We start from the raw sequence: 17,168 nt of genomic DNA on the forward strand, positions 1-17,168 counted from the left end.
GGGCCATATTAGCACAGACCACAGGCTCCCTCAGCTCTCCCTTTGCACTGAGTACATGGGCACTCGCTAGCACATGCTGCACCATGCTCCTGAGTGCTTTCCTGCACCCTGCTGCTGCAATGAAATCATGGGCACTTCCCTCCCACGCCCCACCTTTGCTGCATTGTGTCCTTGGGTGCTGGTGCCCAAGGCTCCATGTTCAGCTCCCTGTGTGCAGACTTTACTGCTGCACCATGCCAAACTCTTAACATCTCACACCAAGCAGTAAGGCTTCCCTCACACTGCAAGTCATATCCTACTCCTCTGCCCTGGGATAGGGCAAGAAGCAGAAGCAGAAGCAGTGGCAGCAGAATGAGAGCCTAGGGGCATCAATAATCGTTCATGGGCTTCAAATGGCCTGCAGGCTGCCTGCTATTCATGAATGCTTTAGCTCAACTCTCAGTAATTGTTCATGTGCCCCTACCCTAAACATCATCTCTGAGGCATAGACCCCTGAAGACAACAATAAGAATACTTAGCTAAAGATCACATAAAGATTTGCACCTCTGACCTGATGGATGGGGTGCAAATCTGTCATGGCTGAGTGAATGGACACTCTTTGCCTTTTGCATTCACAATACTTTACAGTGTGCTGCAAAGAGTGTTGAAAGGAGGAGCATGCCTCTCTCCACCCATCTTTCATTTGCTGCAACATACTGGCAGACAGAAGCAGATCCATAATTTTTCAAAGGTGGGGTTCGCAAGCTACAGAAGTGGCTGCACCCTCCACTCACAGGCTCCTTCCTACCTTCTCCCCAACCACAGCAGGCAGATCACACCACAGGAGCAGCAGTTAGAAACATTAAGTCCTCAAAGCAAGTAAGAATTTTACCCTCTTCTCATTCCTATTGAGATGCAAATTCTCTCTTCTGTCCTTCCCCACTCCCCCACCTCCTGCCTCTGTCCTCGCTGTCCTGGGAGTGAAGGGAGCTCTGAAGATGATCTAGCCAGGCTGTATAGGGGCTGGGCTCAGCATTGGACTGTGGCAGCAGTGGTAGCAGTGGGTGGGTGGGTTCCTCCTCCCCACACCTGCTCCTGGCCTGGCAGGGAACACCTGGGGGGACAAAGCAAAGAGGGGGAACCCACTTGCCTGCTATTGCTGCCACTGTCCCAAGCTGAGCCCAGCCCCCATGCAGTCTAGCTGGAGTGGGAAAAGAGCTTCCCTTGCCCCCAGGATGGCAGGGACGGTAGCAGCAGTACCCAAGGGGGTGGGGAACAGGAGGGGATGTGCCTCTGAGCATAGAGGGGAAGGGAGGGAGGGAATTCTTACTTTCTTCAGGGACTGCTTGCCTCCCATGTGGTCAGAAAAGACAGTATAGCTAGGCCAAAGCGCCCCCTCTAGTTCTGCCCCTGATGGCAGATTTCCAGGAATGGTGCGAGGCCATGATGCCTTCTTTAGCTATAGAGTTCCAATAAGCGCTCACATAGGCGGATCCAGTTCTGTGGTCAAACACCTGGATTCTTTGGTTGTTATCTATGGTTTCTATATAGGTAGGCTACATGAGAAAAGGGGAGCTGACGGTTGGTAGAAAGTTCAGCTTTGTCTCTCAGAATTTTTCCCTAAGTTATAGCATTTTTTTTATAGTATTCTTCTGGAAGGGTTGCTGTTTCACTGCCTGTGTAGGGGATTCATACTTTTGATGATTTCTGAAACAGGAGGTTTCTATTAGGGCTGAGCAAAATAGCACCCTTTCATTTTGACTTCTGTTTCACCATTTCAAAGGGACAGAGTTTCATTTTTCTGTATTGAAGCACAGTTCTGTTTTCTTTCATTGAAACTGTTTCACAGTTTCGACGCTGTTTCGATGTGTTTTGACGTTTCGCCCATAGGCTATTATGGGGAATCACGAAAATGCCTATAAGTTTGTCATTTCTTTCCTGACTTGAATGAAAGCAGCAGGGATGGTAGCCCCTGATGAGGCCACAAAGCCTGCCAAGTTTCAAGGAGATAGATTCAGGGAGTTCTGGGAAACTGCACCTCAAGGTGCTGACAAGCAAAACATGTCACACGTGTGTGTTAAGGCACAGCGGGGTGAGAACAGCAAGCATGGTATCCCTGCTGAGGCCATGAAGCCTGCCAAGTTTCAAGGAGATAGGTGCAGGGCTTTCAAGGAGATAGGTGCATAGGTGCTGATGTTGCTGAGCTGCTGGAAGATGGCTCAGTAAGCTGACCCCAAGGACCAGAGAAAGCTCAGTTCAAACAATGCTACTTCTTATGCTGTTTTTCTATCCCTCCCCCAGAGCACTGGGATTGGAAGAGACCTCAGGGAAGGATGACTGTCACTGGCTAGTTACACAGTCAATATCAAAGCAGTCCTTCCCTTGCTCCTCCTCCCTCTCTTTACTTTCTGTTTAGCTGCAAGCAAGCCCGTCTTCGAAACTCGAAACATTTTGAAACTTTCTAAATGTTTCGAGTGCCTTTTGAAGCTGTTTCAAAGCCTTTCATTTTGATTTTGCTGTTTCAAGCTTGAAATGCGTCGAAACAGCTTCAAAACAAAACACCCATAGAAATTTTGCACAGCCCTAGTTTCTATCATATATAAGAAAAGAAATGACATTAGCCTAGGAAATCATATTTTTTTGTTGTTCTGAAACAAAATCTTAAAAATCTGGCTATCACAGTAATCACACTTCTGTCATCTACAAATAAGCATTTCCATATATTTGACTCTGTGAAAATGTAATATTTCTTATTTTTTTACAGATCATTATTGAAACAGCCATTCATTGATCCTAAAAGACTGAGCATATTTGGAAAGGTAACTTGCAGAAATAACAAGATGTATCTTCCTGCTTTCATTAAAATAGCAATTTTGATACAATCTGTTGTAAACAAATTTCTTTATCTATTCTCCTAATAACACTTTCAGTTATTATCATGAAAAAGTCAAATCCCTGTCATTAGTTCCGATAAGGTTATTTTGCTGTTTTTTTGTTGGACAATCAGAATCTATTGATTCGACTTTACTTTTGTTTATAGTAGCTTTTTTTGTATTTTTTTGTATAGTGCAATATTTGTATTTCAGACACTACAGGGAAATAATTATTTTTTTGAGAAACCTCTGTTTTCATTCAAAGTTTTTAAAATACACATGTGCACACATTTGTTTTGGTATCAGTCTCTGCAAAAAAACTCACTTTTAATGCAGTTTAAATTCTGATCTGTATTTAATTTGACAGTGTCCCTTTTAATCCATGTTTTATTTGCAAACCTTTTATAATCCACTCAAGTTAGTTCAAAACTACCCTATTGTGCTGTGAGTAACATCCCTTTTTCATACCATCTGTTAGAGGTCTTTCCTTTTCTATGTAGTCAGCTGTTTTGTTATGTTGTGTACTGTTGCCTCTAGCATCAGATAGAACCAGGAAAAGGTTTAAGCTTTAGCAGAAAGTTAAATACAATTTTAGTGATCTTCCTTAAAATCAGCTTTTAGAAGCTGCACAAAAATGTTGTATCGTTTAGAAGCTGACACGGGCCTTTTTCTGATTTTTCAGCAGTAGTTTTGAGAAGGTTAATGTTTGGTGCCTTTAAAACCCTGTAGTGAAAGCAAAAAGAAACATGGTCATGCACATAGATGGATGCCTTAATGATCAGTTATTGCAGCAGTATGTATTCACTAAGAAACCCCTTTGATCCAGTTCCCAATCTGCTGCTAACCCACTGCGTAAGTGTAAGATTTGTATAGTACTGAGTCATTTAACCTCCATGTCATGTTTTCAGTTCGGCTTTCTGTAAAATGGGAATAACAATATTTACCTCCTATGAGGTAGCATTTGGGGGATAAACAAATGCTTGTGCAGCATGATAAAAATAAAGTGCTGACTATTATTGTTCCACGTGCAGCAGGGCGTTCCTTTCCAAACACACTGGTTCTTGCTATACAACCTGGGCTAAAGAAAGAAACGTATCACAATAAAAATGTCAGTAGCATCAAAGTTAATATTTTTGTTTGTAGAGTAGCCACAAAAGAGGGGAAGTCAACTAAGGAAATTATGACTGTACATCCAGTAGTGGCATTTAAAAAGTGTCCATCATCATAGCAGCTGATACGTGCATATATCAAACTTGTTTTCTAAGCATGGCATAGATACACATGCACACACACACATACATGCAGTTGCTTTTCATTTACATGAGAGATTTCACTGATATTAAGTATTTCATTGACGTAATTCATAAAATCCTCATAGGCCAGTAACAAGAGAATCAGAAGGCGTGAGAAGCAGTAGAGGACTTAACTGTCTTGTTTCCAGACCAACAACATGATGCTGAGACGACTGCAAAATAGCATATATTTGAATACAGCTTTACGTGTCTGTTCAGACCTACACATATGGTGGCTGTGGATGGTTTCCATCAAAGTTACAAAGTCCTTTCAACTGCCTGAAAAGTCTGACCTATCACTGTCTGAAAAGTTCTTGCATATGTTGGCTGAAAAAAAAAAAGTGGCACAAAGAGCAAAAGTTAGTGCGAAATTTAATAGCCTTCAAAACAGCTTTGAGTTTGAGGGGCTTACAAGTTTCAAAGCTTTTGAAGTTTCTGTACCATTCAGAAGCATCATCTTAAAAACCCCAAATAGCCACTTGAGAACTCTAGAAAGGCTAAATAGTGCTAATTGAATTTGACTCACCTGTGTTTTTCTTAAGAGACAATTAATCATTTTCTTGTAGGCTGATTTTTTCCCTACCTCCATATAAAGTGCTGTTGTGTGAGAAAATCTTTGTTTTCCTTCATATGCACTACATGGGAAGGAGAGGAGCACAACTTATCCTTTGCTGGCACACTGAGAAGGCTGTGTGCTTCCATCACCCATGCCAATCCCTACAAGGTTGGGCCCATGCACATTGTCCTGGAGCTCTCTAGGTTATTTGAATAACAGGAGAAAAAAGTAGTCAGATTCTCCAATATAAAGTATTTGCAGGGGAAAAAGAAACACATTTGTCAAGAAGGACAAATATGAAAAGAAAACACCTTTGTTTGTCAGACTGCCTACTAATCCTATTTTGCTCTTCTCCAAGAGTTGAAAGGTCTACCAACATATTAACAAAGGAGAACTTCTCCATACCAAACTATAGTGAGAACTAATTTGCATTTAAGTGTCACAGAAACAGAAAATGAAGCGTTAGATGGATATAGTATAAAATACTTTGAACCCTTTTGGCTGGCTTCATATCCTTTCTCCTTTCTGTTTGTGTAGCAGCATCTCTGTGGCAGTTTTGTGCCGTTATGCATGAGAAAACTTTGCTCCATTTACGACAGCTATCAAGCCAATTTCTGGAGGGTGCAATGGCTGCCAACACCAGAGGAGCTGCCCTCTTCAAGGGGTACATGGCCATGCCACTTGCCAAACCTTTCATTGAAGGCAACAGGAATAAATCTGTGAAGACTGATGTCAAGAGCCCCTAGCACATATTCATTTAATGGCACGTTAGAATCTGATCCCCAATCCCAGCAATCACGCAATCTGGGCCAGGGACAGACATTAAACATAAACTGGTTTAAGTGATCAAAATAGTTTAACTTGTAACAGAACACATGTTCAGTGCACATAAACCAGTTTAAAAATGGCTGAAACCAGTTAGCGATAAACCTGGATGAATGTAGTATCAGACTTAACAGATTTGGGTAAAACTGGTTTATGCAATGTCTGTCCCAGACCCCTTCCTGGTTTAAATTAAAACAGACTCCCCCAGCATCCTGGCATGCTCTCGCAAGGCTCTGTGCTCCACAGCAGGGCTGGCCCCTCCCCTCTGCTCCCTGTCTGGAGCTCAGCAGAGACTGCAGGCATCTGCCTGGCTTCCCCCTGCTTTCCCCGTACCCTCTCCTCCCCACTCCCTGCTAAGCAGAGATTACCCCGTCCCCTCTGCCTTACACAGGCACCTCTTAGAATTAGCTAGCAGACCACATGCTGACTACAGTCCGTGCTGTGGCACACGGGACAAAGGCAGAATCAGCAGGTAGCTGGTAACGTCCCTCTGTTGTTTTCTTAATGGGGTGACACTGAGATATAGTGTAAGACATTGTGTTCTCAATTCCCTGCTGGGCTGGTCAGGAGGGGGAAACCCCTCCCTAATCAAAACATCCTGCCCTGGCCCGGCTATGCCCCCCTCAGCTCAGCACTGTAGAAGGGAAGAGAGGGCTGCTCTAGCACCCCCCAGCTTCTAGCCTGAGCCACTGCAGGCATTTCTGGGATGTCTGTACAGTTACAGACTGATTTAGCGTTGCCAGGTTAGACTAACCTGCAAAAATTTAATCAATTCAGGCTTGGGTTTTATGAATGTCTGTCCCTAGACCTGCTGTGCCACACAAGCATGGCAGGAGACATGATTTTTGGATCATGGATCAGATCCAAATTGTGCCATTACTACCTGCCAGTCCTGGGGGAGCCTAGGATTATGAAAGCCAGGTGCTGGGGCCCCACACACAGGACCAAGTTAGCTGATTATCAAAGCTCAGCACTTGGCAGCTCTGGCTTGGAGTTTAAAGTCTGGAGCAGAGGATGTCCTTTAGCTTCTGGCCCTAGGAGTCTCTGATCCTCCATGCCCTGCAGCCCAGCCCACAGCTTCTGGGCATGGGGTTTAAAGTCCTCAGTAGGGAAGGCCTTTCATTTCCCCCTGTTCCCCCAGCCTTGGGCTGGGGCAATAATCAGTTGATTGGGTGCACAGGTAGCACCCTTCCCATTTATGCTGTAATCAGCATGTTACATAATGTCTAAAGGGGGCCAGGGAGACAAAAGTTGAAAGGCAGCTCACACAGACTGCTTTCTGGATCCCACTTATAACAAGCAATGATGTCAATATGTTAAAGAATTTTATTAAGATATAAACAAATATGCTGTATCTAAGCTCTCTCTCTCAGATCCTTATGAAAAGACCCGTCTGCCCCATAGAACTATGGGAACTTACATAAAATTACATTATAATGCACACCTTCTTACTAAATAATATATTTTAAAGCTGAGTAGTAAAACCGAATTATCACATCTATATTCACTCTTATTTTAGTTTATATTTCATCCAACCAATAAGCAGTAATTGCAAGTGTAAAGGCTTGGTATGCACTGACATGACCAAATTAGCACAATACATTTTATTTTCATTATGTTTAAGAGCAACAAACAAGAACAAATACATGAACAAAAACAGATTATCCGATTTGCTTTGACAGGGGTATGGTGGATACATTGCATCTATGATTCTGAAAGCCAATGAAAGGCTTTTTAAATGTGGAGCTGTGATTGCACCCATTACAGACATGAAGCTGTATGGTAAGCATTTTCCATTCTTTTGTTATGGTTTCTTTAAAATAAAATATACAAGGGATCTATGGTTCATTTTTACTAAGATCAGGTAAATTAACGGTAATGAATGGAAGCTATTAAAGCTGAACACGTGGCAATAATTTAAGTGAGAGACAGTAACACGTGGGTCAGGGTATACTGCTACAACAAGGATCAGGCCCTTTGTAGGTCCCCTGTTATCTGCCCTGGCACACCAACATCTTACAAGTCAATGTTGTGGGTGTTTTTGGCTCTCTGCCCAAAAACATTGCCAACCCCCGGCATAGCATCTAACAAAGTAAGTTGTTGCCTAAGAAAGCTCTTGCCTTTCTGAACCAGTCACTTTTTAACGGGCTACCTTGCCCTACCTTCTGCTACTCAGGCAGCAAAGGTTCATGAAGAAACCCCATAGTCTCCCTGAATGACACTCTGATCCCTTTTCCTTGTCTAATCTGCTGCTTGGCTTTCTCCTTCATTGCCCTGTGCTCCCTGCCCAAGCTGCAGCTCTGCTTTCTGCTTCATGCCTTATCTGCCATTGTGCTCCCTGATCTTATGTGTATCATGAAGAGACTTCTCTTTGCCACTTATGGCATGCATGCCACAGGTTGGCCACCCCTGCTAATTTAATCACAATATTTCAGGCTCGAAGCAGGAACTGTTGTGTAAAGTCTTATGGTCCATCTCATGCAAGAGAGCAGACTAATGATCCATTTTGGCCTTAATATATATCAATCTGTTTTCAAGGGCTAGGTACAGACATTCGGGGAGGTTAGATCACATAAAAAATGGCCACCTGATCTAACTTGGTTCTCCCAGGTGTGGACTTTACACTTAGATTCCCAGTTAGGGTGATCTAAATGTGAACTGTACAGAAGTTCAGGAAGGTTAGATCAGTCTAAAAATGGCAAACCCAATCTAAATTAAACCTACCTCAGGTAGTCTAGCTTAGATGGGATCTGGTGAAAGTGACCTACCTGAACTTATGTACCATTCCTAGTGCATCTCTGGGGTTGGAAAAGCCCAGCCTCTGGCCCCAGTCATGAGGTTGCACTTTTCCTCCCCTCCCCTTTCCCCCCAGCACTGGGCTAATTTTAGCCCCATCAGCCCTTTCTCCCAGCCCCAGATGGACAAACCCCTATGCACGAGCCAGCCCCGCTCCTTGAGCTCACCAGACCTGTCCCTGCTCCCCCCCCCCAATCTTGCAAGCTACTCCTGGTACTTGTTTTACTGGTGTTTGCCAGGGAAGATAGCTGAGGAATTAAGTTGGAATGAGGGGAGGGGTGTGCAGAATTGGGGAGTGGAGGGAGAGCCTGGTATGCCAGGGGAGTTGATCATCTAGTGGTGGGGGAAGGGGCCAGAAGGGTAAAATAGCCCAGTGCTAGAGGGATGGGGGTGGTAGAAGAAGCACAGCCCTGATGGTTGGGGTGGGTGGGGGTCATGGGGTTAAAAATAACCCTTGGTCTAGGGGGGAAAGATCTCCCTCATCCCACCAATCTCCTGTGAAGCTGCCAGCTGCCCAATCCTCCTGCCTCTCCCTCCACCCCATTTTACTGCAGTCAATGAGTGCAGGTAAATCTGGCCTTGGGAGCAGTTTATGAGATTGGGGGCAGTTTGGCAGCATTGGGGGAGGCTGGGGAGTCCAGGGGGGTTAGCAGAATTGGAGAGCCAACCCCCACCCCCCAACTCCCCAGTAGACCCTGCTCACCCCCCTGATCCTTTCAACCCGTCATGGACTCCACCAACTCCGCTTGAGAAACCTGCTACCTCCCCAACCTCCCCAGCCCCACTGCCCTTGGACTCTGTTGCCCCACTTATCCTCCCAAGCTCCCGTGGTAGTTCCCCTCATCCAAATTACCTAAGATTGGGTTGCCATTTATAACTTGATCTAACCTCCCCCTAACGTTCCCAAATGTCTGTACATACCCAAGATGAAAATGCTTTTGCTATCTTTATGGTTTAGCAAAATCTCTGAGCTATAAGCCAGAACTGGTGATTTTAAAAAATTGAACTAATCTTGATTTTAAATCTGAATTCTTGGCTTTCCTTATACAGCATCAGCTTTTTCAGAAAGATATCTTGGCATTCCATCTAAAGAGGAAAATACATATCAAGTAAGTTAGTTGAAAATACATATCAAATATGTTAATTTATATAAGTAACTCACAGTGATGCTTGGCTTTTCAAATAATATGCGATTACACTTGTGTGTGTTTGTTTTTTTAATAGGCATCCAGTATACTGCACAATATTCACAGTTTAAAAGAAGCAAATTTGTTGATAGTTCATGGGACAGCTGATAGTAAGTATTTACCAATGCAGGTTAACTTGTATGCAAGCTTTTAATGTGTGGGCACAAAAAGAAAGGCACACATCAAGCATGTACATTTTTTATAGTATTATAAAATCTCTATTCAAAGAGATATGATTGCCAGTTTTTACTGTCCATTTTAAATCTATACTGGTGAAGTTTTCCTTTGCTGAATATTTGTTACTCTTACCTTCTGTATGTTCCAATTTGTTTAAATCTTGTGAAGCACTGTGTTGCTAGTGAGAGGTACTATATCCATTATTAATATAGTGACATACATTTTTAATAGCATTTTAGATTAACCTTGATTCTGCAATCGAGAAAAAAAAAGTCAGCATAATCGGTGAAATACAATACCAAATAGTACATTAACCCTCTCAGGCAGTTAATTAAATGTAACAATATTAATGCTTAATGCTTAAGTAATTTAAGGCTACACTGAAATCTATCCTTGGGCATACTCAACAGAATTAACACTAATTGAAGTCATGTGCTTGGAAATGCAGCACCAAATCTAGCACCTTAAATGAAGTCCCGTAGTTTATCATGGAGTCTGTGGCCCAGAATAGTTGATGATCATTTAGTATATTTTGCCATAAAAGGTACAGGGCTTAGATAGTGAATTCAATTGGATTTCAAGGAGGGTGAGAATGCATGGAGTCTACCTATATTTACCTGCATGCTTATGTCCCTCCTCTCAGAGCAATTCAGAAGTGCCAGTAGGTCAGCTAGCAGAGTCAGTAGGCTAGCAACACTAGCTGCCCTCTCCACCCTGCAAACGAAGCAGGGAGCTTGGAGGGAACTAGTGTTTGTACAGTACAGCTCTTAGGACTGTTCCAGGGCCTGAGCAGTTCATGTGCCAGGATTGCTCAATACCATCTCACAACACAATCTAGCCTGGTGGTACTTTCTGCACCCTGATTTCAGTCTTTGTTCAGCATGAGTGGAAGCATGGTTATGGAGTTGCATGTTTTTACTGCATGGAGATTAACCACCACAGCAGGTCTGTTATCTAAATGAGTGCAAACTCTAATAATCCTTTGCAAACAGTAGAAAATCTGACACGCTTTCCTTTAATATATGGACAAACATTCATTAGGTCTGAATGCACCTGTTCTGCACACCTTTAAACTATCTTTGTAAACATTAGGAGAAAAGAAAAAAATCCTTTCTTAGTCCCATAGAAAGTGTACTGTACCTCTGTGCTCTCTCCATCATTGCATTCCTATTGTCATTTGCTATGGTTTGCATCTCAGGGGCAGTCAAAGTCATTCATCTGCAAATCTGGTAGTCACTTACCACATAAGGAAGATTTTTGGGTTGAGGTTATTTAAGGGGAAAACATTTTTATAATAGCTAAATTCTGTGGTAATGTGTTTCACTAACATTTGGATGTTGTTGTCTCATAGCTAAAGTCCATTTCCAGCATTCAGCAGAACTAATTAAACATCTAATAAAAGCTGGAGTTAATTACACTATGCAGGTACGTAAAGGTGGCATGTATCCCACACACATTGTTCAACATTTAATCTTATTTTGAGATTTCACCTGTATGTGGCTTGGAGTATCATCAGGAATCACAGTTAAGATGTTAATTCCTACTTCCAGTGGACTCCTCCCTCCAACTCAATATATGACCAGATACCATTTTTTCTTGGTCCTAGAATTTTCTGGCACTATACAAAATGCTTTCCTCAACTTCCAATTTATTTCCTCTAACCTGGAGATTTCCAAACTGTGGTCTATGCTCATCTGGCTGGTTTTCCTCCTTATTTTCAGCTGTTAATCTGCATGGGAAGGCAGCTACAAAATACTGGCTAAGTTGTAGGTGGTATAATTTAAGAGAAGCTGATGGAAGGCAAAGTGGAACAAAATACGGGCAACCCTCAGATTTACGACACAATTGGTTCCTGAAAACCATGTCTTATGTCAAAACATGGTAATTTGGAACCAATTCTCCTATAGGAAACAATGTTATAAATGGGGGATTGGTTCCTGAACCAAGGCCCAATACCCTATTTTCACCAAAAATAAGACAGAATTTTGTACTCAATCAAGTATAGATGAGTAATATAGATACATTAATATATTTATATTGTAATTAGCAATTATATGATTTGGAAGGACTTCTTTGAGGTGACCCCACTGGACTTTTTGAAGTGCTTTTGGTTGGACTTTTTGAAGGGCTCTTGGGCGGAGTCTTCTCAGGAGTCTCGGCTGCAGGTTTTTCTGGAGTCTTCTCTGCTTTCTTAAAGAAAGTGTCCAAGGACGCAGCAAACTTGTTCACTGGTGTGGCATGGCATCAGATCATGCACTGTAAAGCCAAAACTGATGTCAGAAAGTTGAAACAAGTTGTCAGTTTATAAATACCGTGGACGCTTCCACACATGCAAGCACGTGCGCTTGCAGCGGCTCAAATAGAAGCGGTGCAAGTTTGAGCCGGGGTTTTTTGCTTCAGCGCATGTGCTCGGACATGCACTTCAGTGTGGAGCAAATTGTGCCACTTGGGGCAAAATAACCTTGCCTGGCTCCTCCTGGATCTGCAACCAGGGGGAGCTAGAGCCTGGGGCCAGCACCTGTGCTGGCCCCAGCAGTATAAAAAGCTGCCCTGGCAAGTAGCTCAGGGTTAATAGCTCTCAGGTGCTTCTGGGGACACTACCCCTTGTGCCAGCTGGACTGCTGAAGCAGCCCTGAGAGTTCCCTGCACCCTCTACCCACTGCAGCAGTCTGGCAGTGGGGGCTACTGCCTGGCTGTCACCTGCTGCGCACCTACCAGACCCAGATGGGGACTGCAGAGCCAGTAGAGGCATCTCCCCTCTGGGCCAGCTGCCAGTGAACTGTGGTTGCAGGGTTGGCCTCTGTATGGCACTACTGCCATGTGTGCCCCCTGCCTGACCATCTGGGCAGCTATTGCCCAGAAGATGTTCCAGGTGTGGTGGCCTGCTTTGAACTGTCAAAGCATGTCCTCCTGGCCCCATTTGGCCAGGTCAGCCACAGCCAGATGGGTCCAAGGTGCCAGGTCTGAGCAGGCAGGGTCCTGCCACTGGCCTCCCTAGCAGGAATTCTGGTGTTCCCTATTGGAAAACTGAAAAATCCCTGATTAAAAAAAAACTAACAAACTAAAGTCACTTTTTAAAATACCCCAAATCCATGTTCCTCCACAAGTAAAACAAAAGAGCACTATAACGAGAGAGAGAGAGCAAGACAGAGACAGTGATCAGTCGGACAATGTTTTATTGATATATCTACAGTGGCAAAGCAAGTCTCTTATCAGAATAAAGTGAATTCATGAATACACGTTTTGCTGCACTCCCACAAGGAGATGGCCCCCACACAAGGGGTTTGGCCCCCCCAACAGGGGGTCTGGCCCCCAAACATGGGGTTCAACCCCCAAACAAGGGGTGGAGCCCCCAAACAAGGGGTTTGCCCCCCAGGATGGGGTTCAGGCCCCAAACAAGGGGTTCAGCCCCCCAACAGGGGTTTCAACCCCCAAACAAGTGGTACAGACACCAAACAAGGGGTTTGGCCCCAAATAAGGTGTTCGGCCTCCTAACAGGGGATTCAGCCCCCACACAAGGGGTATGCCCCCAGTGGGGGCCAAATGGCCCCTGCAGGGGCTACTACCCTCCCCCAGGAAGGCCCACATGCCCCCCAGAACTGCTGCCTCCTGGCCCCAACCCCCACCAGTTGCTGCAGCCCCCCCAACTGCTGCCCCCCTCAGACCCACCCCCCCACTATCCCAGATCCGACCAATGGCTTCCCCACCCATCCTCACCCCCAAACCTGCACCCTCAGGTCCCCATGGCTAACCTCACAACCCCAGGCACCATCACAACACCCAGAAAAAAAAAAGACAGAAAAAAATAAGAAAAAAAAAGCCTCTGCTTACCTTAGAAACAGGGGTGTGGGGGGGGGGGCTCCTCCTGGCAGAGCACCCTGGGCAGCACAGGGCAGTGGGGGGGGGGGGCTGCTGCTGCTGCTGGGGCTGTCAGCCTGCCCTGCACTGTGCAGGCAGGACTCCAGTCAACAGACGGCAGCTGAACTGCCGGTAAGTGCCGGGGTTTTTTTCTTTTTTTTTTAAGCTGTAGGGACAGGGGCAGGGATGGGACCGGCCAGGGCAGGGGTTGGGCTGGTGGGGGAGGGTCCAGCCCCAGCAGGGGTTGGGGGTTTGGGGGGCTGGTGGGGGGGAGGGGCCGGCTGCAGCAGGGGTCGGGGGCTCGGGGGGGGCTGGCAAAGGGAGAGGCCGGCTCCAGCAGGTTTTGGGGGCCTCAGGGGGCTGGCAGGGGGAGGGACCAGGTCTGGCAGGGGTAAGGGGGCTTGGGGAGGCTGACAGAGGGAAGGGCCGGCCCTGGCAGGGGTCAGGGGGCTGGGGGAGTGGGTGGGGCTGTCAGGGGTCCCCCCCATGGTCCCCTCCCCGCTCTTCCAGCCCCCCCGACCCCTTACTCACCAGCACCGGAGTCCTGGTGTTTCAGCACCAGAAAGAGGGCCAACCATAGAGACACTCTGGCAGCCAGAGCGTCTCCATGGAAGACCCAGCCTCTGGTTGCCTCAGGGCACGGTCTAGGACCATGCCCTGCTTCACTTTTTTAAACTTTGATTTTTTTAGACCCCTGGATGGTCTAATTTTCTCCCCGCGCTGCAAACTTGCAGCGCAGGGAACTTTTTTCATTCCCGCATGTGCCTGTTGCCCTGCCTCAAAGGGGTTTGAGGCAGGGCAAGAGGCACGTGCGCGCTCATCTGTAAGTGCAAAATGTTGTAATTCGAAACATTGTAAATCGAGGACTGCCTGTACTCTGTTGTGGGGCAGGGGAATAGGGAAATAATCTCACCTAGATTATTCGGTTTCTTCCTTAAAGTCTAATCCAGTCCCCCCTTTCATCTCTTCAGAGGATCCTGTGCAGTGGAACTAGTACAGCTGTGCTGCAAACAGAGTTTAAGTGCAAAGGGATCCATGCTGTTGTGTATAAGAAATTATCATATTCCCCCATCCACCCACTACAGGGAGAGGACCAGGGAAAGGACCAGCATAGACGACTCCAGCCATTGAGTAAAGAAGTTGTGTAGCCAGTATCATCTAAAAACGAGAGAGAATTCCTGTCCCCTAAAATATTGCCCATCTCCAGATCAACTGGCATATAGCTGCTCTGTGACTAGCATTTCCATCTCATCATGAAGTCCTCTTCTCCCTGTTCAGGAAAAGTTTGCATTGATTTTTGGGTAGTCAAATAAGATGGCTCACGGTCAGTCACGATAAGCAAAAGTTCTGAGTGCTGGATTAAGCAGACTGGGGTGTGTGGGAGTGGAGAGAATTAAAACGCTTTTTGCTGTATATCTAGAAGTCAGGGTTGTTTTTTTTGTTTTGTTTTTTTAAAGAGCCTGCTAGAATGTAGTACCCAAATCCCATTGAAGTTAATGGAATTTGGGCACCTAGCTGTCTGCTGAAAATCCAAGGCAGAAATGCTGTCCTAAAAGAGGAGCATCTTTTACTACTACTCCAATGCGATAGTTATTTAATGTTGGCTTTGAATCCCAAGAAAATGAATTTTGCTTTGAATTTTATTAGTTTTCCTTGATATCATAAAAGTGTTTAACGTTATCGTCCTGCTGTCGTCTAAAACACTCTGAAGATCAGAGTATGAAAATCAAAGCTCTAAAGAGCTGAATGGCTGTTTAAGACTATTTACTTTCTCCATTTCCTCTGTCAGATCTACCCAGATGAAGGTCATAACATCGCATCTGAGAAAAGCAAATATCACCTTTACAGCACAATCCTTGGGTTTTTTAGTGCTTGTTTAAAGGAGGAGGCACCAATTTTACCACAGGAACCTGAAGAGGATGAGTAAAGAAGCCTACTTGTACAGTACTGAGGGAGACTTACGTTGAGGCTTAATAAAACCTTAAATAAAAGTGACTGTAAGATTGCAGATTCTGCAGAAGCTCAAGGGCAGCTAAAGGATATGACAGTGGAACAGCACATTTACAGACAATGAGCTAACAAACTGGAATTCAAATGCAAAGTCCAAACATATTACCAAGGGACATAAACCTATACCTTTGTGGAAGGTCAACGGTTGGTTACAGTTTCCGGAAAGAACTTAGTTTTGCATAAGTGTAGGGTTAGTGCATGTTTATTATGTTAAGCCTCACTGTTTGTTCCGTAAGTAGTTGCTCTGTTTTTAATTTCAATGCACATCTTTATCCATCTCTGAATAATGCACAACCTATCTTAAGTATTAAGGCCACTAATATTTTAAAACGTGAGCTGCAAGCTAACACTACTGTAACGTTACAATAAGTGCAATTCCTTGCTGTCTACTACATATAAGAAAACATTGAGTTAATAAAGGGCACGGTATTTTCTCTAGTTTCTGTTTAAAGGGAAAATATTGTCCAGTGGATCATATAACATACATATAGAAAATGATTTGATTTTTTAAAAGAATTCAGCCATTTCCTATTATTACTGTACCTGCTAGTAACCAGTAAGGGACTTTTTGGTAGTGTACTCTTGGTCTTTATGTATATATAAATACAAGACTCCCTGAACAGAAAAACTTTGTGAGCTTGAACTGTTTATCAAGCCATAATTAGCAGTTCTGTTTAAAACAATATCTACAATTGAACTACTCCCCCCAGTCCAAAATGTATCTATTGTTTCCAAATGGTTGGGTTGTGTTTTGGTATTGTTTATAGTAGTTAATAGTTTGCTGGTTACCCTCTAATTTTAGAATATGCTACTTTGTCACATGTAAATTAGATACATAAATATTAAATTATAGTTTCAGATAAAGAAATTTTATTAATAATGTGCAATGCCATCGAGTAATACTTTACTCTTCTAACAAAGAAATCTTTTGTACAGCCGGTTTCTCCCTCCCTTCCATCTGATCACAGATTCAATTCTCATTTCCGACAAGGTGGAGCATTACTGGAACACTCTGTCAGTTTTTATTTGGTATTCCCCAGCTGCCCATTAAGTCTGTTCCAAGAAGGATTTAAATTCAACAGTGTTATGAAGAAATGAAATATTTCTTTCATTTGTGGCTACGGAAGCTCCTGACAAATGAAGTTTTATCGCTTTATTCCAATGGAGACCCCAAAATGCATTCATTTATTTGTCAAGGTGAATTACAGACCTAGAAATTGACACTGAAATAAACACACCTGTCGACTTTCCTCATCAGAATATTATCTTCACTGATTTAGGCCACTTGCAATGTTCACTTAATTTTTGGTAACTTCCAGAAGGTGTCTGAAAGCTCTTGGCAAAGGCTGTGCAAGTCACATGACTATAGATGTAATTTTTTTTTCCCTCTGGATACAATTCATTATTATCTTTTTTACGTGGTGAAAGTCTCATTTCTTGCAAGATTAAATTTTAAGGGAATCAACCCAGTTTTTGGAAAGTAACTTATAGTATTGAAATGCAAAGTTTTGCATATTTTATTAAGAATGAACATTGTTTTTAATGGTAAACAGATTCACCTGACACTTTTTAATCATTATTTTCTTCTGGAATACTTATTTTAAGCATTAGCATT

At 43.9% G+C, this 17,168-nt stretch overlaps 1 protein-coding gene across 2 annotated transcripts in view; it reads left to right on the forward strand.

Moving 5' to 3' along the window:
* The window catches only part of DPP10 (dipeptidyl peptidase like 10), a 480,529-nt gene extending 464,094 nt beyond the window's left edge, over positions 1-16,435 (forward strand). For both annotated transcript variants that reach the window (XM_019480614.2, XM_059727434.1), the window contains exons 21-26: positions 2,744-2,798; positions 7,208-7,307; positions 9,372-9,430; positions 9,546-9,618; positions 11,037-11,110; positions 15,333-16,435. In XM_019480614.2, the coding sequence (XP_019336159.1) occupies positions 2,744-2,798; positions 7,208-7,307; positions 9,372-9,430; positions 9,546-9,618; positions 11,037-11,110; positions 15,333-15,470 (499 nt within the window). In that variant the 3' untranslated portion in view covers positions 15,471-16,435. The remainder of the gene's footprint in view (positions 1-2,743; positions 2,799-7,207; positions 7,308-9,371; positions 9,431-9,545; positions 9,619-11,036; positions 11,111-15,332) is intronic.
* Positions 16,436-17,168: the final 733 nt, after the last annotated feature.

This window comes from Alligator mississippiensis, chromosome 4 (genome assembly GCF_030867095.1).
Source record: "Alligator mississippiensis isolate rAllMis1 chromosome 4, rAllMis1, whole genome shotgun sequence".
In the NCBI taxonomy this organism is placed as follows: Eukaryota; Metazoa; Chordata; order Crocodylia; family Alligatoridae; genus Alligator; species Alligator mississippiensis.